This window comes from Rhinolophus sinicus, chromosome 4, assembly GCF_057876585.1.
Source record: "Rhinolophus sinicus isolate RSI-liver-muscle chromosome 4, RSI-T2T, whole genome shotgun sequence".
Taxonomy (NCBI): Eukaryota; Metazoa; Chordata; class Mammalia; order Chiroptera; family Rhinolophidae; genus Rhinolophus; species Rhinolophus sinicus.
Window position 1 is genome coordinate 46666212 of NC_142504.1, and position 26935 is coordinate 46693146.

A 26935-nucleotide genomic window follows, 5' to 3' on the forward strand; every position below is an offset into this window, starting at 1 on the left:
TCTTAGCTCAGGAGTGAGAATGAGCTCCTGTAGATCACTCTCAGAAGCCCAAGCCCAGTCCTTCCTCGCACGCTGTTCAGTAACTGCCAGAGGCAGTGCCCAAGAATGGATAAGAGGAGAGTCTGGAGCCCAAGTGGCCTGAGTTCAAATCTTGCCACTTGGAAGTTCTGTGTCTCTGGATAAATTGCCCAACCTCTCGATTCCACAATGATCTTGTCAGCAACATGGGAATAATTGGCACCTTAATATGACACCTTAATATGGCACCTACTTTGTAGAGTTGTTAGGAGGATTGAGTTAATATGAATAAAGAAATTGAACAGTACCTGGCACATAGTAAGCTGTCAGTATATAGTAGCGAACACTATTATTTGTATTCACCACTTTTCTATGGCTATGATTGCCAAAATTTTTAAATCACGCACACCATAGTAAAACATTTGAGCATATACTTTCAATAAATGTATATTAATCTACTTATAAAATATATAGATATACAACTATTTAAATATACAGTATATCTTATAAAGAATATGTTGACGTAAGAAACGCTCAAACCTCTAGAGAATTTTTTATAAGAGTTTATTTGAGCCAAACTGATGACATGCCAGGAAGCAAGATCTCAAATGTTCCAGAGAATGAGTTTTGCAGTTTCTTTTATACATTTGGAATTAAGGAAGGACTGTAAGAAAGATTATATGAAGATGGGAGAAAGCAAAGATACACAGGATAGGTAACAAGATTATGTGCTCCCTTGAGGGCAGTTACGCCTTCCAGAGCTCTGGAAGAAGGATTACTTGTGTTTCAAAACTGTGTTAACCTAGATTCACAAGAACAATGGACAGAACTGGCTTAAAACCCTTCACTAAAGAAGTTACAGGCCTGGGGTGTGACTGCCCACCATGACCTGCCCACTTAGGAATCTGTGATCAGATCACCCTGTGAGCTTACTTTCAGTCAGATTTATTACAGAGCCCTTTTTTATCCACACATATAAAAACAGATATACGGTATACAAGATAAAAAGAAATCTAAGCAGATGTTCTAATATTTTCTTGTTACATTGAAACAGATTGTCTTATTCATTTGCCAAAATAAATGTTTTCTCTGAAGATACCTACTCATTCAACCTGGATGATTTGCTGGCTTCACATATCCTGGGTATTTGATAAAAACGGGATTGCTTTTGCAATAGAAAACGTGACAAATGCATACATATAAAGATATCAAATGTGGGGAAATTAAAGAACAGAAAGGGTAAACAGTGAAAGAGAATGTATATTGGAAAGAAGACCAGGAAAAGAACACAACAAAATATCTTTGAATGATACTTTGTAATCAGGATTTGTTGGGGAAAAAAAAATCCAGAACTGTTGCAGGCTTTAGAATTTGTATCTAAAATAAAAACGTGCCAGGGTTGGGCTACCCAAAGTCAATCAGGTATTTTTCTGTGGCCTGTGGCATAACCCACACTTTTTCCATTTTTCTAAGGTAAGTTAAAGGAAAACAAACAAACAAACAAAAAAACAATTGGCTGTCTAGTGGCCAATAACCTAGGACTCCTTAAGAGCCTCTGTGGAACAAGAAGGACATGGAAATGACTTAAAGTATATTAACCAGCCTGAAAGAGTTGATGAGTTTCTCTTTTCCCAGCCATCCACCCCACTTATTCTCTTTCTCCTTCTTTGCCAAGATAATGGCAACTCAGAACATTTATACGAAGGGTAAAATCACATTGTCCTCTGTGACCTCTTCCATTTAGGGATCTCTAGGAAATCATGTGCTGCTTTGATCTCCCATTTAGGGGCATATGGAAAAAGAGATGATATAGTCAAGGGACGCTACTGGTCTAGTAGAAAAGCAAAGGGCCTGAAATCTGAAGTTGTGTCTGTGACCTTGAGCAAGTTACTCAACCTCAAATTTGCTCATCTAAAGAGGAGAGTGAAAACAACTGTCTCTTTATCTCACAGGCTTATTGGAAGTTGGAAAGAAAACGTGTACTCCAAAAACACTTGGCCGACATAACTCCCTGTACAAATGCTGCCTTTTGTCAGCAGTGCAACCAGAGAGATTCTCGAACAATCTCATCTGCCGTGTAAAACCTTAAAACACCACTTCACCACCTTCAACATGCTGAAGGCTTTGGGATGAGGAAAAATCATGCACAAAATTTAACTGGAAGTTGGTAAAGAAGGTTATTAGAAGTCATACATGGAGAAACCATAGCTCCTGGGAGACATACCAGAGCAACTCAGGGGATGCACGATGAGCAAAGCCCATGTATGTTGCAAAAGATCAAAAACAGATTGGCCATTTAGGTTTAAGAAGCAAAATAATCATAAACTCATGCTTTTATAGGACAGTGGGATTCTGATATTTTTCCTGCCTTTTTATTTTTGCCTTCAGATTATCTGACAGGTTTTGCTTAACTTTTGGCAAGTTTCATCTTATAGAGGATAAACGAATGTTCCTTAAAGGTTGGGAGAAGCCTCCAAAGGATTATCTTCCTTTTAACACATTCTCTTTACCGTTCTTCTATATGGCTGTTCAACATGAACATAACAGATGTGCATGTTCTTTTAGTGAGTCCATGAATGATTCAGTTGTCCGAGAATGGTTCTCCCCAGCGGGAGTGGGCAAGCAGCCAGGACTGGGGTGGGGCGTTCTCAGAGTCAGCTATTCATTAGCCAAGAAAACATGGTACCCATGACGCTAGTATCCTTCAGAACCTTACAGACTGTGGGAAAATGACAAGCTGTCAAATCCCCCATCCTCCGAAGTCTAGCAAATTGCTAATCCTATCGAATTACCTCTACAATTGGAAATACACTCGTGTGAGGAAAAACAGAGAATATTGAGCTTATTTCTTTTGCTCGTAGCCTTTGAAGAGAAAATAATGCCTGGGTGTCTTGGTGGGGGTTTCCCTGTGACTCCCAGTTGATTCCAGGTACCTTAGGTCTCGTAAGGGTATGTTGTTCTGTTATAAATTCTAGGAGACCATTCTTGGCATGATTAAGCCATGAAGAACAGATTTCTGCAACAAACTTCTTCCTTGTTCCAGGTTTTGTGGGAGTTGCTTTTTCCATAAGATACCAGATACCCTCTTCTTAATGCTACCAGAGGAATTCCTTATTTCCTTCTCCCAAGACCCTGTAAAATTATTATGAAACTGGGCCCTTCTGGTATCTCCATCACAGACAATTTAGTCAATTATTTCCTAATAGTAACCTGGAGTATTGGATAAGGTAAAGAATTTTCCTGAGCAGTACGGCCAAATGATACAAAGTGTCCAAACGTCTGTATGTCTCGTCTCCCCATACAGGAGATTTCAGAGGTTCCGCTGCCCCAAAGGCCGAGGATTAAGGCCATTTGGGAAGAGATCCTACATTTGTTGCTTCCCATGCAACCCATCAACATAACTATCCCTGGAGAAGAGGTGGAGTTATTAAATCTCATGCTTTGACAATTCTTGATTTAATTTTGGAAACCAAATACAAACTAATGTTGGTTTAAAAAAAAAAGTGGTTGCTTATGTGGAGTCAACACATCTAATCCATCTTTGGTGTTATAAGTCGCTATGTATCAAAGGCGTCTGAAATCAAATTTGTTAAGCACTAGGCGGTGGAATCTATCAACTCATAAGGATGATTGATGAAAATCTTGCATAAAAAAACATAACTGGTGAGAAAGTTCAGTGATTCAAAGTAAGAGTTTTAAGATAAAAAAAGAGTCCCTGGAGAGTAATCCTGTTTTTGCGGTTCAGGCAAGAATGAATCCAACATGAGTGTTAGGGCGAGACATATGAGGTCTGACAATTAAGTTCAAGAACTTGTTGCAGGAATGTTGCTAACCTTTTTTTTGGTATCACAGAGATTATTCATTATGAATTTGTACCAACTGGACAAACAATTAACCAAGTTTATTATTTGGAAGTGCTGAAAAGGCTTCGTGAAAAGTTAGATGACTTAAACTTTTCAACAACAATTCATGGCTCTTGCATCACGACAATGCACCAGCTCATACAGCCCTGTCTGTGAGGGAGTTTTTAGCCAGTAAACAAATAACTGTATTGGAACACCCTCCCTACTCACCCAATCTGGCCCCCAATGACTTCTTTCTTTATCCAAAGATAAAGGAAAATATTGGGATGACATTCAGGACATCAAGGGTAATACGATGACAGCTCTGATGGCCGTTCCAGAAAAACAGATCCAAAATTGTTTTGAAGGGTGGACTAGGCCTTGGCATAGGGGCATAGCTTCCCAAGGGGAGTACTTTGAAGGTGACCATAGTGATATTCAGCAATGAGGCATGTAGCACTTTTTCTAGGATCACAGAGATTATTCATTATTCAGAGGATGAGTTCGTGAACTTAATTTTCCGACCTTGTATATGCACATTTTCCACTACATACACTCATGGGTAGGTCCTTAAACTTGATTTTCCCCTCTATAATCCCCTTTCTTAACCAACTACTTCAACCTACCAACACTGAAATAATTTTAAAAACTTTTGTTTTGTTTAGCTGCAAGGTTTTCATCCACAGATAACCTGAATAAAGAAAAAAATGCACATTCATTTATATGGATACTATATTAATGAGTTATTGACATTCAATCTGTATGTGTTGTAGTTTCCAGTAAAACACTAAAATGAGGTAATTTCTTATTATGTTTATGAGTCTTGCAAAATCTATCCAGGGTAAAAATGTTTACTTCGTCATTTTTCTCATTAAGTCATTCTGTAGAATATGTTTTCAATGTCTTCTGCTAAAAAGACAATCTCCTATAGTTACCTTTTACAAGTAACAAGAAAGATAATTACTGATAAATTGTGGATAATCTAAACGTCTTAATTTAATTACCTTATTTTACTCCCTCCCCCTTTGTAAATCCAGATAAGGAACTGTAGAATTGACTTATGTGTCACTTGCTCCTCACCCCTCTTTGTCTCATTTCTTTTGGGACTTAATAATTGGGCTGGAGGAGGCACAGAAGAGAAATTACCACATGCCCTGAAGTATGAACCTTGGAACCTTGCAAGGGATAAAACTGAATAAAAGCCACAACACGCACAAACTCTCTCTCTCTCTCTCTCTCTCTCTCTCTCTCTCTCTCTCTCTCTCTCTCTCTCTCTCTCTCTCTCTCTCTCCAAAAGCAGAAAGAAGGATGATGAGATAAATTTTTTGTGTGTGCACTTGAATAGGACATCGAATCTTGTGCAACTGATAATTAAATAATTCTGTATTTCCATGCTCCTGTATTCCTCCTTTTTTATTTTCTCCTTTAGATTACTGAAAACAAATACACACCAATTTTTAAAAGATTACGTGTTTTAAAGCTATGCCAGATTCAGCTGTATGATCATATAGTGAGCATGTTGTCAATCAACCATTTAGAACAACAATTCTCCATTTCTACTCCTCATTTCCATAGAACTGTAGTTAGATTATTTTGCTGAGGAGGTACGGGACTGGACTAGTCATTGAAGCCCTCTGGGCCTTAATTTCCTCACCTGTAAAATTAGGCAATTGGTTTAGATGGTTCTAAGATTCCCTCAGGTCCAGAACTGTAGAATTTTATGCTCAAGTCTGGAGCACCATTTGACTTGGCATCCTCCATAGCTCACCAGTTTATATATTTTAACACTCTCCTATTAGTCATGCTAGAACTTCTTGCAAAGTTCATTTCAAATTCATAGAAGACAGCTTCAAGTTGCCATGCTCTGTGGACTTCTCGGCTATCTCTTGTGTTATTTTTCCACTTGTGGGATCAATCTTTTTACCTCAGTAAGAGAGTTTCTTATTTAAAAATGATTTTTTCCTAGTTTAGTCCAGGTTTTCATAAATAGCAGGGGTTTTGAACACGCAGGGCACTTTCTATGGTACTTCCAATGTGTTTAACAGTTTCCACATTCCTAGGTCATTGGTTCCCTTTCAGAACGTTACCTTCCATTATTTACTAATAAGTAACCAGGTTTTACCCCAGTTCAACACAGGTATGAGATATGATTCTGGTTTTTCTTCTCTTAGCAGCATACCGAGATGCTTAATGTTGTCTTGCAGCTTGTTCACAATCGCTACTTGATTCCTTCCCATCCCTCAAGGCCAGGTCTAGGAAATTTACCTTTTTCACAAATTCTTGAAGTACCAAATTGAACACACAGTCATTTATCCTATTCAACTACCTATCTCATGCTTTCCATTCTGGTAAAGTATGTTACTCACTGTGTTTGAGTAACTCAAGTTCCTAATTGTTAAGTACCTGGTATAGTTTTCAAACTCTCCCAATTTTCATGGTTAGATTATATAACATTTCTATCTACAGACACCGACTTTTACCATGTTGCATTTCATCATTCTCCAAGTAAAATGTCTATCTATCCTTATTTATCCTATGAGTCTGACGTGGGGAAGGCAGAGAGTAGACGGGAAAATGAGAAAACAAATCCTCTCACTCACTTTAGGCTGCAGAGACCTAACTAAAGAACAGGAGTTGCTCTTGTCTCAACCAAGATCATAGAAGTGTTCCTCCAATCCACTTGTTTTTTCTACTATGACCTGCAAAGTTTATGCAATCTGTGCTTAATTTTCAATCTAAATTCTTTAACAGAATGATTTAATTATCTTACCTGAATTCCAATATCGGTGATTTTATAACACTCAGATAGAGAAAGTTCCTTTAATTTTTTATGTCTGGAAAGTATCGTCAAACCCTAAAAATATTTAATATAAAGATCAGTTTGTGATTATAATTTAGTTAGGAAGTATATTTCCAACAAGACAATAACCATTATACTAATTTTAAAAAATTAGCTCCTTATATTTCTGTACACTTAACAAATCATAAAATCAATTTGTTTAAGCAACATCATTAAATAAAATGTTCAGGTTTTCTTTATCTAATGTTTTACAAAAAGTGTCACAGAATCCCAGAGCCAGAAAACTCCTTATCTTGCCACCTGTTCCCAGGGAAATGTTATCTGAATCAATATAAACAAATCTACAAGACCCCTAAATTTACAACTTTATTTTAAATACACTTCATGTGGCTAATGAATCTATTTGACAACAAATTCTTATATGCCTAACTTAAAAATCTAAAAATCTTTAAGCTCATTTTATATGTAATTGCTTGAAAAGAGAGGGAAAAAAATCTTTATATAAAGGCCTGTAAACAGATAAACATTCATCAATGGCTCACTTCTTTTTCGGTTTAAAAGCTTTGTTTCTTTTTTTTTTTTTTTTTAAATATGTTTCTTTTTATTTAAAAAAATAGATTGCCCTTTTAAGTTCTTAAATTTAAAAAACATTTTTTATTTAAGTATAGTTGGTATACAATATTATATTAGTTTCAGGTGTACAATACATATATCTTACAATATGATCACCACACAAAGTCCAGTCCCTATCTGTCACGGTGCAAAGTTATCACACTGTTATTGACTATATTCCCCTTCACCTTTTTCACCCATCCCCACACACCCCTCTCCTCTGGCAACAATCAGTTGGATCTCTATTTCTCTGAGTCTGTTTTTATTTTGTCTGTTCATTTGTTTTGCTTTTTTTCAATTCCACATATAAGTAAAACCATATGGTATTTGTCTATCTTTGCCTGACTTAGTTCACTTCGCATAATACCTTCTAAATCCACCCATGTTGTCACAAATGGCAAGATTTTATACTTTTTTATTGCTGCATAATATTCCATGGTATCCAGAAGATACAACATCTTCTTTATCCATTCATCTATCAATGAACACCTAGGTTACTTCCAAATCTTGGCTATTGTAAATAGTGCTGCAGTGAACATAGGAATGCATACATCCTTCCAAATTAGTGTTTCTGTTTTCTTTAGATAAATCCCCAGAAGTGGGATTGCTGGATCATATGGTTGTCCTATTTTAAGTTTTTTGAGGAATCTTCATACCGTTTTCAATAGCGACTGCACCAATTTGCAATCCCTCAACAATGCACAGGATTCCCTTTTCTCCACATCCTCGTCAACACTTGTTACTTATTGACTTTTTGATAACAGCCATTTTGATTGGTGTCAGGTGGTACCTCATTGTGGTTTTGTTTTGCTGTCCCATTTCTCAGTACTTTGCCCTCTAAACTGACATAACACTCAGATAATGAACTGACTGATATGCCTTGTAGATGCCAACCTCCTGTTTGCATTCAGGACCACATTACCTTTATAATTCCTTAAGATATGCTTCCTACACTAGATGGACAAGAGCAGCTTCTTGTCATCCTAGGGTCCCAGAGCTGGCTGGAAGGGAAAAATACCAGAAATGGTATATGAATTTCTCCTTTTAAAATTTTATTTGCAGGACTGATTTACATTTTATTGATTTTAAACTCAACATTTGGATGATAATTGAAAATGATTATGCAAATATGTCTTGGGTTTTTCTTTTTGTTTGTTGTTGTTGCTTTTTTTTTTTTTGCTGATGCTCATATTATGCCTATTCATTTTTCAAAAAGGAAAAGAAAGAAAAATCCAGATCAAAGAAAAAAATGCTTTAAAGCCTTTTTAATTGAAAAAAATGCTTTAAAGCCTTTTTAACTGCTATTTCTAATTTCATTTAATGATTTTGTACACCATCCAAAAATAAAATCTCTCTGTTCGTTCTTTTAATTTTATTGCAAATGTGGGTTCTTTTGTTAAGAACACATTATGTTTTCTGCTTTCTTGTTTCAAAACAAAGAATGACCAAGCCCTGTAGAGCATCCCATGTGGTCTGGGTTCCAGATGTGGATGCTATTTTATTCATGTTAGAAGACTTGGATTTAGATATTCCCCCAACAGAAATGGATTTAGGTATTCCCTCAATTTGTTCAAATTGTTTGAAAAATAATATTAAGTAAGAGAAGCAAGGTTTGTTCTTTGTCCTAAAGTATGTTTTATTATGCTGTGGGGAATTTGTCCTATGAAACTATCTCTGAAGTTTTCGCTTCTTTTTCACTTTTATGTAGCCAAGTCAGAATTTTTTAAGTTGAGCTGGAAATGAAATACACTTGTTATTTATGAAATTGAACAGCCTATATTCTCTTTAGCACTTCATTCAAAATCACTAAAAATTAATATTAACTAATATTAAAATAAAATGCCATATTTTATCACTATAATTAAAATGTATGACATCAAATTTTAATTAATTGACATCATTAGCCATTAGGCAAACGCATCAAAACCACAGTGAAATACTACTACATACCTACTGGGATGGCTATACTTAAGAAGACAGATAATAACAAATGTTGTGAGGATGTGAAGAAATTAAAACCCTCATTCACTGCTGATTAGAATGTAAAATGGTACAGTCACTTTAGAAATAGTCTGGCAGTTCTTCAAAAAGTTAAATATAGAGTTACCATATGACCCAGCAATTCCACTCCTGGGTATATACCCAAGAGAAATGAAAACACATGTTAACGCAAAACGTTGTACTCAAATGTTCCTAGAAGCATTATTCATAACAGAAAAAAAGTGATTTCCAGCCAAGTGTGTCAGCTTGTGAAAGGATCAATAAGGTGTTATATCCATACAATGGAATATTATTTGGCAATAAAAAAGTACTGATGCATACTAATATAGATGAACATTTAAAACATTATGCCAAGTAAAAGAAGTTAGACCCAAAAGACCACATACAAGGTATGATCAAAGAATATGATGAATGTTTAAATTTTTTTTCAATGTATTACAGTAAGAGACACATTGCCATTAATCCCCCTCAAAATACTCCCCCTCGCTTCGAACACAGTTATCCCATCATTCTTGCTACTTTCTGAAGCAGTTCTGGAAGTTCTCTTTTGTGTCTTTACTTTATCCTCCACCATGACAATGCTCCATGTCACACATCGCTTCTGGTAGGGCAATTTTTGCCAAATAAAAATATTATGGTGTGTCCTCAGCCACCTTATTCACCAGATCTGGCACCATGTGACTTCTGGCTCTTCCCCAAAGTCAAAATGACCATGAAAGGTAAACGTTTTGAATCGATTCAGGACATCAAGACAGCCATGACAGTGCAACTAATGACACTCACAGAAGAAGACTTCCAGAACTGCTTCAGAAAGTGGCAAGAATGATGGGGTAAGTGTGTTCAAAGCAAGGGGGAATGTTTTGAGGGGGATTAATGACAATCTGTCTTTTACTGTAATTTTTTTTTAATTTAAGCATTCACCATATTTTTTTTATCACGCCTCGTATTCTGATTCCACTTCTCTGAAAAGTCCAAAGTATGCAAATATATAGAAACTAAAAGTAGATTAGTGGTTGCCTATGGTGGGCTGGAGGGTGGGTCAGGGATAGGGAGTGACTGCTTATGGAAAGAGAGTTTCCTTTTGGAGTGATGAAAATGTCCTGGAATTAGATTGTGGCAATGGTTACAGGACTCCATCAGTATACTAGAACTGAGTTGGTACACTTGAACTGGTGAGTTTTATAGTATGTGAATTATATCTCAATAAAGATGTTTGTAAAAATTGAATTGATGTAATAATTGTATAACTAAATGCAAATTAGAGCGATTCCTACAGCATTGTTCAGTCCAAGATGAATACAGAAATTGCTCAGACCCAGTTGGCCAATCTATTGCTAGCAAGATAGGGAGCAAAAGAGGTATCATGCTATGTGCGGGACAAGTTATCATAAGGCCTTGCTGCTGTAGTAAACACAACTTTGTAACTGAGCAGCAACAAACCTAAACCATCTGGGGGAGTCGAGGCCTCACTAAAAACTGCCTTGTGCTGGTTACGGGAGGCCAGCTTCTCTGAACAAGTGAAATGCGCTATTCCAGTCAACAGGATTTGTTTTTTAATGGCTTTCTGACTCAGAAGGTTTTCAGATTAATGACCTAAAGAATATCAGAGCCAGCTAGGTAAAATGTTCTACTTGGCACCATGAGGTTCATAAACGCTCAAAATTAGGAGGTGTTCTCTGACACAAGTGATGGTTCCAACATTTTACAGACTTTCTTTATAACTTTAGAAGTCTTAAATCTCAGGTCTGGGCAAAATTCATTCATTCATTATTCATCATTCACTTTATAAGTATTTATTTAGCATGTACTATACTGATCAAGCTCTGGGGTAGAAACTGGAAATATGATGGTCAGTGAGGGGCAGTGTTTGCTCTTAAGGAGCCCGTAGCCTGGCATTGAAGACAGACATGGACAACAGATCATTGCAACCTAGTGAAAGGTAAAAATTGTGCACAATGTGCTACCAAACAGGGATGCAGGGGCCAGCTACTGCGGATTCGAGAAGACTACACAGAGGGGAGTCATGAGTGGGGAAGTGTCAGTAGCCAAGAAAACTCTAAAGGGAGGACATTCTAGGCAGAAGAACGTAATGTGCAAAAACATTATGATATGAAATACTATGGCATGTATAGGGAACTATACAGCATGGCGTGAATAGATTTATAACAGATTTTTTAAAAATTATCTGAAGAGCTGGCCCAAGAATTTCTCTAAAGGAGAAAAGTAGGAGATTTTGCTTTTGTTTTGTTTTGTGTAATACCTTGTTAAGTGCTTGGGATAAAAGTCCTGTGGGTTGGCTGGTGCCAAGCTTTTCCTTCTGGGAGGGATGGAAAGAGGAGAGTGGGAAGACAAGACAAAGATAAGGAGGAAAGAGGAACCAACAAGATGGAGGGACTGGGCCTCAGTGGGCAAAGGACATGTGGGCGCTTCCTTCTCAGGGAAGTTGGAACATCATGAAAATTGAAAGCCTCCTTCGTTTTTTTCAAAAGTTGGCTAAACTCATGAATGCTTTGCAGGAAAGGTTTTGGTTCTATTTTCTTGAAGTGCAGGAAGCATCGCGGAAAGTAGCTGGTGTGGGAGCCTGGAGAAGTCACCAGGATTGCAGGTTGTATGAGAATGTGAGGCCCCAGGAAGTCATAAGAAGCCTGCTGAGCACTTTGCTCCTTCACAGGCCTTGGACTTTAAGGGACCTGAATCTGGGGGGCCCAGGAGTCCCTGGTAATTGATTTATATTATGACTCAGGTATCAAGTCCCCTGAAGGGAATGTCAAGACATAAGACTCAAAAGGAAGTAGCCACCAAGTCACGAGAGCCTTGTACATTATTCTAAGGGACTTGGATTTGAGCCTGTGCAGCAGACTTAAACAACACTTTCCCTCACTAGGGAATATGAGTTGGCACATAAGTGATCATAATGCAGAAAAGAACAAGGGTTGTGTCTTAAGAGAGGTATAGGGACCACGAGCAGGGAGTGATTGCTTCCAGTGGGAGGGAAAAGTGGCAGTTTAGAAGAGACTTTCATGAAAGAAGGAGATTTTAAATTGAGCCTAAAGACTGAGTAAGATTTTTGACAAGCAAAATAATAGAAACAGTGTTCAGGCTGAGGAAATAGCATGAACGAAGACTTCATTTGGAAAGTGTGAGTTGTTTGGGAAGTTGTTCAGTTTTGGGGTCACTGGTTGCAGTGGAAGGGAACGCTGAACACTGCCAAGATACACGTATTCATGACATTGAGGAGGAGACAAATCCTTGAAAACTATTCTTTTTTCCCCCAATTTTACTTCTGAGATTGTTATCTGATATATGCAGACATCAGTAATGAACTAGTTAGCAAACACTGGAATTCTGTGTGTGTATGTGTGTGTGTGTGTGTGTGTGTGTGTGTGTACGTGTGCATTTACTACACGGTTGAGTCACATTACTCCAGTCTCTGAATATCACCAACATAACCATAAAACATTTCTCCCCCAACTTTGTATTTTGAAAATACTCAAATCCACTGTAAGGTTTCAAGAATGGTGTGATAAACACCTATATATCCTTTACGTAAATTCACCAATTATAAATATTTACCACATTTGCTTAATTGCTAGAAGTATGTATATGAACATAAACAGTTTCATTAATATACAGAGGGTGCCAAAAATATATATGCATTTTAAGAAAGGAAAAAACTGTATTAAAATTACACTGATGGTAACCACTTTGAGCACCTTTTGTCATTGCAGATGTCAAACGTGACTTGTGTTCATCTTTTGTTATCAGTATATATTGAGTATGACAATTTTAATACAGTTTTCCTCTCTTAAAATGTGTATACATTTTTTGGCACCCTCTGTGTATGTATGAGTATAGTTTTATATGGATACATACACGTATACTACACATAGTATATACATATTTTTAAATATATATATATATTTCTTGGAAGCATTTGAAAATAAGTTTCAGATACCATGATGCTTTACCCCTAAGTATTCTGTATACATCTCTAGGAATAAGGACAATTTCCTATGTAACTATACAGTATTATGATACTATACTATATTATGTGTATATAATATTATGATCCCTATAATAAAGAGTAATACCATACTATCTAATACAAAGCCAATATATTCAGATTTGCTTTTATTCAGGATCAAGTCAGCGTTCAACATTACATTCTTTAGCCTCTTTTTTCTTTAAATTTTGTCTTTCAAGCATTGACTTTTAAAGATCTGAGGCCAGCATTGCCTAAAACATCCCACATAATGGATTTTCTGATTTTTCCTTATGATTAGATTCTAGGTAAACATTTTTGGGAAAAATACTAAATGCTAAAACAAATCCCTGTTTTATGGTTTTGAGATAAGTAATGGTAAAGCAATGGAGAAAATATAAAATAATAACAAATGGTTAATAACTACGTCGTTCTAAGGAGTTCATACAAATTGGCAGTAATAATATATAAATGAGTAAAGAATGTGAACAGGAAATTCAGATAAGTAGAAATACAATTGTAATATTAAGAAAACATATGCTTTGTGAGGGGTGAAATGTCTAACTATTACATTGTTTTATACACCTGAAACTAATATATATATATATATATATATATATATATATATATATATATAAAGAAAATATGGGGAAAATTAATATTACTAGAATTTTTTTAATGCAAATTCAAAATGACAATAAAGTTTTAATTCCTACCTATTTTTCTTGAAATTAAAAAAGCCAATGTTGGTGAATGAGTGTAAGGCTGCCATACGTATATTATTGCTGATGGCAATAATTGCTACAACGCATTGGGACAACAAAATGTTCTGCACAAAAGAAGGGAAAAACGAGGGGGGAGGAAAGGGTTTATAAAAACTTCAGTGTAGGTTGCTTCTCTTATTCCTGTTTTTCAACTCAAACCTAGAATTGCTGCCTTAAGTATAGTAGGACTTAGATAACTATGTATCAAAAGAAAGAAGAAAAGGATGAAGAAAACAAAAAATGAATAAATGATTGAAATTTCTCAATGTCAAAAATTATTTAGAATAACTTGGATAAAAGCCAATACACGGGTCCATTATTAAATCTTTGTATATCGATGTCCAGTCAAAATGGCAGAGTAGGTAAATGCTGTGCTTTCCTCTTCTCATGACCAGATTAAAATTACAAATAAAATATAAAGCAACCAAAAGACAATACGAAAAGATTAATAAAATTGACAAACCCTTGGCTAGACTCACTAAGATAAAAAGAGAAAAGATACAAATAAACAAAATCAGAAATGAAAGACGGAAAGTTACCACGGATGCCACAGAAATACAAAGGATCATCCAAGAATACTAAGCAGGACTATATGCCACCAAATTCAATAACCTAGAAGAAATGGACATGTTCTTAGAAACATATAGCCTTCCTAGGCTGAATCACGAAGAACTGGAAAATCTAAATAGACCGATCAACAGTAAGGAAAGTAAATCAGTCATCCAAAACCTTCCCAAAAGCAAAAGTCCGGGACCAGATGTCTTCACTAGTGAATTCTACCAAACATTCAAAGAGGATCTAATACCCGTCCTACTCAAACTCTTCCAAGAAATTGAAGAAGAGACAATACAATACTCCCTAACTCATTTTATGAGGCCAACATTACCCTGATACCAAAACCTGGTAAGGATGACACAAAAAAAGAAAATTACAGACCAATATCTCTGATGAATACAGATGCAAAAATCCTAAATAAAATTCTAGCAAATCAAATACGACAATGCATTGAAAAGATTATACATCACGACCAAGTGTGGTTCATCCCAGGGGCACAAGGATGGTTCAGCATATACAAATCAATCAATGTGATACATCACATAAACAAAATAAAAGACAAAAATCATGATTATATCAATAGATGCAGAAAAAGCGTTTGACAAGATATAACATCCATTTATGATTAAAACACTTAATAAAATGGGTATAGAAGGAAAATACTTTAACATAATAAAGGCCATATATGACAAACCCTCAGCTACTATCATAATTCATGGTAAAAACTGAAGCCCTTTGCTTGATGTTCAGGAATATGACAGGGCTGTCCCCTATCACCTCTGCTTTTCAACATAGTATTGGAAGTCCTAGTCAAAGCAATCAGGCAAGAGAAAGAAATAAAAGGCATCCAAATAGGGAATGAAGAAGTTAAATTGTCACTCTGCAGATGACATGATTCTATATATAGAAAACCCTAAAGCATCCACCAAAAAGCTATTAGAAACAATAAACGAATACAGTAAAGTTGCCAGCTACAAAATCAACGTACAAAAGTCCATTGCATTCCTATATACTAACAATGAAATCTCAGAAAAAGAAATTAAAAAAAAAAATCCTTTTACAATTGCAACAAAAAGAATTAATAAATACCTCATAATAAACTTAATCAATGATGTGAAAGACCTATACATTGAAAACTATAAGGCATTTTTAAAAGAAATTGAAGAACACAAAGAAATGGAATGACATTCCATGTTCATGGATTGGAAGAATCAACTAAAATGGCCATATTAACCACATCAATATACAGATTTAACGCAATCCCCCATCAAAATCCCAATAGTATTTTTTAAAGAAATAGAACAAAAAATCATCAGATTTATATGGAACCACAAAAGACCCCCGAAGAGCCAAAGCGATCCTAAGAAAAAAGAACAATGCTGGAGATATCACACTCCCAAACTTCAGCTTGTACTACAGGGCAACAATAATCAAAACAGTATGGTATTGGCAGAAAAACAGACCCACAGACCAATGGAATAGAACTGAGAATCCAGAAATAAATCCACATAAATATGGATAGATAATTTTTGACAAAGAAGCCAAAAACATACAATGGAGAAAAGACAGTCTCTTCAATAAATGGTCCTGGGCTAAATGGAAAACTATTTGCAAAAGAATGAAACTAGATTGCTATCTGTTGCCATATACCAAAATTACTCAAAATGGATCAAATACTTAAACATAAGACCTGAAACAATAAACTGCATAGAAAAAAACATAGGTACTAAACTTATGGACCTTGAAGGGTTCAAAGAGCATTTTTATGAATTTGACTCCAAAGGCAAGGGAAGTAAAAGCTAAAATACATGAATGGGACTACATTGAACTAAAAAGCTTCTGCACAGCAAAAGAAACCATCGACAAAATAAAGAGGCAACCAACCAAATGGGAGAAGATTTTTGCAAACAACTCCTCCGATAAGGGGCTAATATCCAAAATATATAAGGAACTCATACAACTCAATGACAAAAAAACAAACAATCCAATTAAAACCTGGGCAGAAGATCTGAGTAGACATGTCTCCAAAGAGGACATACAGATGGCCAATAGACATATGAAAAAAATGTTCATCACTAATCATCAGAGAAATGCAAATAAAGACCACAATGAGATATCACCTCACACAAGTTAGAATGGCTATCAACAAGACAAACAGTAACAAGTGTTGGAGAGGCTGTGGAGAAAAAAGGAACCCTCATACACCGTTGGTGGGAATGCATATTGGTGCAGTCGCTATGGAAGGCAGTGTGGAGTTTCCTCAAAAAATTAAGAATAGAATTACCATATGACCCAGAAATCCCTCTCCTGGGTATCTACCAAAAAAATCTGAAAAGATTTATCCATAAAGATATATGTGCTTCGATTTTCATTGAAGCTTTGTTTACAGTGGCCAAGACATGGAAACAACCAAAGTGTCCTTCGATAGATGATTGGATAAAGAAGATGTGGGATATATACAAAATGGAATACTATTCTGCCATAAGAAAAGATGAAATAGTGCCATTTGCAACAACATGGATGGATCTTGAGATTATAATGCTAAGCTAAATAAGTCAGACAGAAAAAGTAGAGAACCATATGATTTCACTGATATGTGGTATATAAAACTGAAAACAACAAAAGAAAAAGACAAATTAAAAAACAAAAACTCATAGACACAGACAATAGTTCAGTGGTTAACCGAGGGTAAGGGGGGAAGGGGTGGTAGATGAAGGTAAAAGGAATCAAATATATGGTGATGGAAAGAGAACTGACTCTGGGTGGTGAACACACAATGTGAAATATAGATGATGTAATACAGAATTGTATACCTGAAACTTATGTAACTTTACTAACAATTGTCACCCCAATAAACTTTAATAACATATATGTTATATATAATATATATAATTATATATAATACATATAATATATACAATATGTAACAATATATTAATATATATTAATATAATATATATATTATTAATACTATATGTAATATAATATATATTAATATATTATATGTAATATATTATAATATATTATGTATTATAATATTATAATATCATATATTATAATATTATATTATATATTATAATATATATTATATGTTATAATATTATAATATATAATATAATATATATTATATAATAATATATGGTATATAATACATATTAATATATTATATATAATATATTAAATATATTAATATATAATATAATATATATTTGTATTATATATATAATATTATATATAATTCCAGCTGCCCCTTGGGTCACACAGCCACAATTTCCACTGGTTTTCACAGCCAGAATTTGGGGGAACTTCTCTCCCCAGCACTAGAAGCCTGGGATGGATATCCTGGTGTGGGACCGGGACCTTTCTCTCCTAAGGCAGGAACTTCGCAGCTGGGATATCTCTCCTGATTTTTAACTGCCACATGTAGGTGTGGGATTAGCTCATTCCATGTCTCTGCCATGTACTTAGTTATAGTACTTCTGCTCAGCTAGACTTCAGGCAGTTCTCAGTGATAGTTGTTCTCTCTCTCTAACCAGGGACGTAGGGGAGAAACTAAATTGTCTGGCTTCAGGGTGAGGCCTAGAGGGGCAGCTTTCTTGCAGACAGAAGTGTTAGCAGAAGCCATTGTTCCTTTGTTGAGCCCTCCCCCCTGCACCTTGCAGATGCAGGTGGGCACCATATCTGAGTTTCCATCAACCTGGTGACACTGTTCACCCTGCCCTAGTGATTCCCTGAGATCTCAATTCACCCAACTTGTGGGACAACTCAAGCTGCTTCTGATGGCTTTTTCATGCAAATAGCCTGTCTTAGTTTATGACTCAGACTTTCTTAAAATCTCTCAAAGGTTCACAAACCCCAACCAACCAGCATCTGGCCTTGGTGTGTCCCATAATTCTTGCTAAGTAGCCCTAAGCCCAGCACTGGTGGCAGCTGGCATCAATTCTCAGCTTACCCTCTCTCAGGCACCTCCAAACCCAGCATGGGTGGTGGCCATCCATGCATTGCTTTGTGGCTCATGCCAGCTGGCCCAGGTGGCATAAGCTACAGCTGAACTTGGCCTGTGGTGATGCCCCTCCCCAGAGACCTTGGGCTGGCATGCCTGGCGGCCAGCTTCAGACTGAACCAAAGCCCCACTTGGCTACCTCCATGGATGACACACCCAAAGGGCAAACTGGGCAAAGCAAATCCTGCTCCATAGGGTTACCCCTGCACAACAGCTCCACTGTAGTCACAGCCAGTCCTCATAACCAATCAGCCCAAGAGTCAATCCCTCCCATTGATATGCAAACAACACCCAATGCTCAACTACAACAGGAGGGCAAACACAATCCACACAAGGGACACACCTACAGCACCCAGAGCATCACTGGACCCCACAATACACCTACTACATAAGGCCACTTTACTAAGACTGGGAGATATAGCAGCTCTACCTAATACATAGAAACAAATACAGGGAGGCAGCCAAAATGGGGAAACAAAGAAAAACATCCCAAATGAAAGAGCAGAACAAAGCTCCAGAAAAGAAACTAAGCAAAATGGTGACAAGCATTCCACCAGAAGCAGAGTTCAAAACACTGGTTATAAGGATGCTCAGTGATATCAGGGAGAACTTCAATAAAAAGATAGGAAACATAAAAATGGAAATAGGAAAACATAAAACAGAACCAGTCAGTTATTTCTATAAGTGTAATAAATACATTACAGGGAATCAACAATAGATTACATGAAACAGAGGCTCAAATCAGCTATTTAGAAGATAAGGTAAGAGAAGACACACAATTAGAAGAGCAAAAAGAATAAAGGATCCAAAATAATGAACACAGTTTAAGAGGACTCTGGGACAACATCCAATAAATCAATATTTACATCATAGGGGTACCAGAAGTAGAAGAGAGAGAGAGCAAGGAATTGAAAACCTATTTGAAGAAATAATAACTGGAAACCCTCCTAGCTTGGTGAAGGAAATAGACATACAAGTCCAGGAAGTGCAGAGTCCAAAATAAGATGAATCCAAAGCGGCCCACACCAAGACACATCATAATTAAAGTGCCAAAGGTAACAGACAAAGATAGAATCTTAAAAGCAGCAAGAGAAAAGGAGTTAGTTACAAGTGAGTTCCCATAAGACTGTCAGCTGATTTCTCAACAAAAACTTTGCAGGCCAGGAACGATTGGCCCAAAATCTTCCAAGTGATGAAAAGCAAGGACCTACAACCAAGATTATTCTACCTAGCAAGGCTATCATTTAGAATTGAAGGAAAAATGAAGAGCTTCCCAGACAAGAAAAAGCTAAAGGACTTCATCACCACAAAACCAGTATTACAAGAAATGTTAAAGTGATTTCTTGAAAAAGAAGGGGAAAAAAAGAAAGATTTAAAAAAACATGAATAATACAATGGCAATAACTACATATCTATCAACAATTAGTTTAAATGTAAATGGAGTAAATGCTCCAATGAAAAGACATAGGAGGGCTGCATGGATAAAAGAAAAAAACAAAGCCCTTATAAATGCTGTTTACAAGAGACTCACTTCAGATCGAGAGACACACAGAGATGGAAAGCAAAGAAATGGAAAAAGATATTTCATGAAAATGGAAACAAACAAGCAAGAAAAGCTGAGGTAGCAATGCTTATACCAAACAAAATAGACTTTAAAACAAAGGCTATAACAAGAAACAAAGAAGGACCCAGTAATCCCACTTCTGGGTATTTATTTGAAAAAACCCAAAATGCCACTACATGGGAATATGTGCATCCATATGTTCATTGCAGCATTATATACAATAGCCAAGACATGAAGCAATGTTGGTGTCTCTGAATGGATGAATGGATAAAGTAGACTTAGTACATATATACAATGGAATATTACTCAGCCATAAAAAACAATGAAATCTTGCCATGTGTAAATGGACCTAGAGGGTATTGTGCTGAGTGTAGTAAGTCAGACAGAGACAGACAAATGTCATATGATTTCACTTATAAGTGGAATCTAAAGAACAAAACAAACAAATAAACAAACAAAACAGCAACAAACTCATAGACACAGAGAACATTTTGATAGTTGCCAGATGGGAGGGCAGTTGGGCATGGGTGAAAAGGGGGAAGGGATTAAGAAGCACAAATTGAAAGAGTCCAAGACAGCAGAGTAGATAAACACTGTGCCTGCTTCCTTCCATGAACACATTAAAATTACAACTAAATTATACAACAGTCAACCTGGAGAACCATCTGAAGTCTGGCTGAACAGAAGTTTTATAACAAAGGGTATAAAGAAGCCACATCGAGACTGGTAGGAGGGGTGGAGATATAAAATGAGCTGGCCCCAAACCTCCATGTGGTGGTTGAGAACAGGGAGGGAAGCCCCCACAACATCTGGCTGTGAAAAACAGTGGGGTTTCTGATCATCCAGGTGGAGTGGAAGGCTGCAGGAAACCTCGATGATCTCTTAAACAGCTGGCATACAGATTTTCTCACCCCCAGTCACTCACCTTGGTCTCTGGCAGAGGGACTGTGGCTGTGAGGTGTCAGAGGCATACCGGGGGCAGAGTGAGTTGTGTGGCTCTGGGGCTGGGCTGGAGGAGAGTCGCCATTTTCCCTATGTGTGGTCCTTCTCCCATGCAGCCGGCAGGCGGATGCCATCTTTCTTGTGTTGAGCCAACCCCCACAGGCCAAATCTGAATCTGATTGGTCTGGTGAGCTCCACTGTTCCACCTTGCTGACTACTGGGAACCCGCTCTACCCAACTCCCCCAACGCCAAAGGCACTTTCTCAGGATCAGCCAGCCCCACCCACACTGCACTCTTCTTGGAAAACTATCACAGTCCACACAGGCTCCAGGGTGGATGGCAACTGGTCTCAGTGTGCTCTGAGACTTTTGCTAAGTAGCTCCAAGTTCAGCACTGGCACCAAACTAGAGTTTACATTAACCTGGTGACCACAAGTTTTTCCAGTGACTCCTTGAGATTCTGTCTGATCCAACTCATGTACTGCTCAAGGCTTTATTAGCAGTTGAATCTTAAGGGAGCTGGCAGGTGGCATCAGGTCTCAGGGTGTCCTGACTTTTTTAAAAACTACCCCCGGCCTGGTAATGGTGGTAGCTGATCTCAGTTTGCAATGTGTCCTCTCCTACATGCCTCCAACTTTAGCACAGGCAGTGAACAACCGCAGATAGCTTTATAGCTCCTATCAGGTAGTCCCCAGCCAGTCATAGGCAGTGGGTGACTTGGGCCTGCACCAAAGCCCCTTTTAAGAGGCCCCATAATCAACATACTTGGAGGTGGGCTTCAGACCACAGCAGAGCACTGCCCAATTAGCCCTACAATGAAAGAACAAGAGAAAATTCCAGAAAAAGAACTAAACAAAATAGAGGCAAGCAACCTACTGAGACAGAGTTCAAAACAATGGTTATAAGGATTGCTCAAGGAACTTGGTGAGAACTTCAACAAAGAGACAGGAAGCATTAAAAAATGACATGGAAACCATAAAAAAGAACCAGTCAGAAGTGAAGAAAACAATAACTGAAATAAAGAATGCACTAGAAGGAATCACCAGCAGACTAGATGAAGCAGAGGATCCAATCCGTGATTTAGAAGATAAGATAGCAGAAAATACCCAATCAGAACAACAAAAAGAAAAATGAATCCAAAAAAATGAGGACAGTTTAAGAGACCTCTGGGATATAAAGCATAACAACACTTACATCATAGGGGTATCAGAAAGAGAAGAGAGAAAGCAAGGGATTGAGAACATATTTGAAGAATTAATGATTGAAAACTTTCCTAACCTGGCGAAGGAAATAGACATACAAGTCCAGGAAGCACAGACAGTCCTAAACAAGATGAACCCAAACACGTCATAAAAGGCAATTAGTAACTTATGAAAGAGATCCCATAAGACTTTCAGCTGATTTCACAACAGAAATTTTGTAGACCTGAAGGAACTGCCAGTAAATATTCAAAATGATAAAAAGCAAGGGTCTACAACCAAGACTACTCTACCCAGTGAGGCTATTACTTAAAATTGAAAGAGAGATAAAGAGCTTCTCAGACAGGAAAAATCTAAAGGAATTCACAACAACAAAGCCTATATTACTAGAAATGTTAAAGGGGGGATGTTAAATGTTAAATATTAAATACTAAAGGGTTTCCCCCTTTAAGAAGAAGAAAGAGGAAAACAAACAAATAAAAGAAGATGGAAAATATTAATAATAAAATGGCAATACCTATGTACCTATCCATAATTATTTTAAATGTAACTGGATTAAATGCTCCAATCAAAAGACATAAGGTAGCTGAATGGATAAGAAAAGACTCATGCATATGCTGTCTACGAGAGACCCACCTCAGATCAATAGGCACACATAGACTAAAAGTAAAGGGATGGAAAAAGATATTTCACACAAATGGAAACAAACAAAAAAAATCTTGGGTAGCAATACTTATATTGGACAAAATAGACTGTAAAATGAAGACTATAATAAGAGATAAAAAAAGACATTACATAATGATAAAGAAATCATTCCAACAAAAGGACACAACCCTATTAAATATCTATGCACACAACATAGGAGCACCTAAATATATTAAACAAATATTGATTGACATAAAGGGAGAGATCAACAGTAACACAATCACAGTAGGGGACTTTAACACCCTACTGATACCAATGGACAGATCTTTTAGATAGAAAATCAACAAGGAAACAGATGCCTTAAAAAACAAACTAGACTAGATAGATCTCACTGATATTTTTAGAGCATTTCATCCCAAAGTAGAAGAATATACATTCTTTTCAAGTGCACATGGAATATTTTCCAAGATAGACCACATGCTAGGCCACAAAACAAGTCTCAATTAATCTAAAAAAACTGACATCATATCAAGCATCTTCTTTGACAATAATGGTATGAAACTAGAAATCAGTTACAAAAAAACTTGAAAAACACACAAACACATCAGGCTAAATAGCATGCTCCTAAACAAGGAATGGGTTAACAATGAGATCAAAGAAGAAATCAAAAGATACCTTGAGACAAATGAAAATGAAAACACAACAACCCCAAATCTATCAGACACAGTGAAAGCAGTCCTAAGAGGGACATTCATAGCAATGCAAACCTACCTCAAAAAACAAGAAAAATCAAAAATAAAATATCTAGCTTTACACTTAAGGGAACTGGAAAAAGAAGAGTGAACAAAGCCCAAAGTGAGTACACGGAAGGAAATAATGAAGATCACAGCGGAAATCAATAAAATAGAGGCTAAAAACAAACAGAAGACCAGTGAAACCAAGAGCTGGTTCTTTGAAATGATAAACAAAATTGATAAACCTTGAATCAGGTTCATGAAGACAAAAGAAAGAGGGCCCAAATAAATGAAATCAGAAATAAAAGAGGAGAAATAACAATAGACACCACAGAAATAAAAATAAAAAAATAAGAAAAGACTATGAGCAATTATATCCCAACAAATTAGATAATATGAAAGAAATGGATAAATTCTTAGAAGCATACAATTTTCCAAGGCTGAATCAAGAAGAAACAAAATATGAACTGACTGGTTACTACTAATGAAATTGAATCAATAATCAAGTTCCCAAACAAAAGTCCTGAACCAGATGTCTTCACAGGTGATTTTTACCAAACATTCAAGAAAGAATTAACACCTAGTTTTCTCAAACTATGCCAAAACATTCAAGAGAAGGGGAGGCTCCTAAGCTCATTCTACAAGGCTACCATTACCCTGATTCCAAAACCAGATGAAGACATTACAAAAATACAAAACTGTAGGCCAATATCCCTGATGAACATAAATGCAAAAATCTTTAACGAAATATTAGCAAACCAAATTCAGCAATGCATTAAAAAGATCACACACCATGATCAAGTGGGATTTATTCCTGGGATGCAAGTTTGGTTCAGTATCCACAAATCAGTTCATATGATAAACACCACATAAACAAAATGAAAAATAAAAATCATATGATCATATCAATGATGCAGAAAAAGCATTTAACAAAATCCAGCATCTATTTATGATAAAATATCTCAGCAAAGTGGAAATCAAGGAAACAGATCTCAATATAATAATGGTCATCTATGACAAACCCACAGCTAACATCATACTCAATGGGGAAAAGCTAAAAGCCTTCTGCTTAAGATCAGGAACAAGACAAGGATGTCCATTTTCACCACTTTTGTTCAACATAGTACTGGAAGTTCTAGCCACAGCAATCAGACAAGAAAAAGAAATAAAAGGCATCCAAATTGGAAAGGAAAAAATGAAACTGTCATTATTTGTAGATGACATGATACTATATAGAGAGAACCCCAAAGATTCCACAAAAAAGCTATTAGAAGTGATAAATACATTTAGTAAAATTGCAGGATACAAAATTAATATTCAGAAATCAGTTGCATTTTGGTGTACCAATAACAAACTCTCAGAAAGAGAAATTAAGAAAACAATCCCATTTGCAATTGCAATTGCATCAGAAAAAAATACCTAGGAAGAAATTTAATCAAGGAACTAAAAGACCTGTACTCAGAAAATTGTAAGACATTGAGGAGAGAAATTTTAAAAGATACAAATAAATTGAAGCTCATGGATAGGAAGCATTAATATAGTTATAGTTTAAATGTGCATACTACCCAAAGCAAGCTATAAATTCAATGCAACACTATAAAAATACCAATGGCATTTTTCATAGAACTAGAACTAGAACATAGAACTAGAACAAATAATACTAGAATTTATATGGTACCATAAAAAGTCCCAAATAGTCATGGCAATCCTGAGAAAGAAGAACAAAGTATCATACTACCTGACATTAAATTATACTACAAGGCCAGAGTAATCAAAACAGCATGGTATTAACATAAAAACAGACACATCAATGGAACAGAATAAAGAGCCCAGAAATAAACCCACACCTATATGGTCATTTAATCTATGACAAAGGAAGCAAGAATATACAATGGGGTAAAGACAGTCTATTCAATAACTGGTGCTAGGAAAACTGGACAGATACATGCAAGAATATGAAACTGAATTACCTGCTTATGCCATATACAAGAATAAACTCAAATTGATTAAAGACTTAAATCTAAGACCCGAAACCATAAAGCATCTAGAATTAAACATAGGCAGTAAACTCACAGACATTACCCTTAGTGATATTTTTACTGATATATCTCCTTGGGCAAGGGAAACAAAAGAAAAATGTAAACAAATGGGACTACATCAAACTAAAAAGTTTTTGCACAGCAAAGGAAACCATCGATAAAACGTAAAGACATCCTACTTAATGGGAGACAATATTCACCAATGATACATCTAGTAAGGGATTCATGTCCCAAATCTATAAACATGTGTCAGGCACTATGCTAAGCAGTTTGCATTCATTATCTTATGTAATCCTCACAACACTGTGAGGAAAGTGATACTATAATCACTGTTCTAAAGAGAGGCAAATGGAGGCACAGAGAAGTTAAGTGACTTGCCCAAGGTCTCACAGTGGTGGCTCCAGCCAGAATGTGAACCCACACTCTGAACTCACACTTTTAATAACTTCTGACCATGTAGTGTTGTTACTCTGGTTGTTTTGATACTGTACTGTATCTTGCAATCAGCACTACGGCAATAAATTTAGTACTCCCGGAACCTAGCATACTGTTTGACACACAGTTGACAATGAAGAAATATTTGTGAATAAATGAGTAGTCCATAAAATTGTCTGTTTTGTGTAACCAATCGTCTCTTATCTTGCTGGCATACTTCCAGAATTCTTAGATGGGATCTATTTCCCATTGTAATTATGTGAATCAGTGTTTATATTTCATATGTTTCTTTCTGAAAGATTTGCTCTGTTCAGTGCTGCCTACAACATTCTTTTATGAATAAAGTACAAAACTTCTACTTGGAAATATGTGTTTTCTCAACTAACACCTCCTTTTTTAAAAATCACTGATAACACTATCTTGTACAATGTCCTTATGTATCTTAACCTCACAAGTGATTTTCCCTTTTATACTCTGGTTAGCAATTACAATTTTAAAAAATAAATTACATTTTCTTCTCAATTATTTTTGTTTATTTCTACTTACTTGATTGCTAGTATGAATTTTATAATCATATTTCTTTTAAAAATGTATCAACTTCTCTGACCTAATTTACTGACCTACAAAGCTAAAGGAAAGCAGGCTTTGCTGAATGCACAGAAATAGATCCTTTATTTGTTTATGGAGGGAAGGAAGAATCAGCATGTCTGTTACCTGAAAATAGAGGAACTCCCCTTGAGACTGTTTTCCTCCTACCTGATGGAGGTTGAAAAAAGGGTCAGGCCACCAAAGAGTCTCCT

General features: G+C 36.3%; 1 protein-coding gene across 1 annotated transcript in view; it reads right to left on the reverse strand.

Moving 5' to 3' along the window:
- The window catches only part of FBXL13 (F-box and leucine rich repeat protein 13), a 226893-nt gene that overhangs the window by 20138 nt on the left and 179820 nt on the right, over positions 1 to 26935 (reverse strand). The window contains exon 18 of the mRNA XM_019744537.3: positions 6631 to 6714. Coding sequence (XP_019600096.2) covers positions 6631 to 6714 — 84 coding nt within the window. The remainder of the gene's footprint in view (positions 1 to 6630; positions 6715 to 26935) is intronic.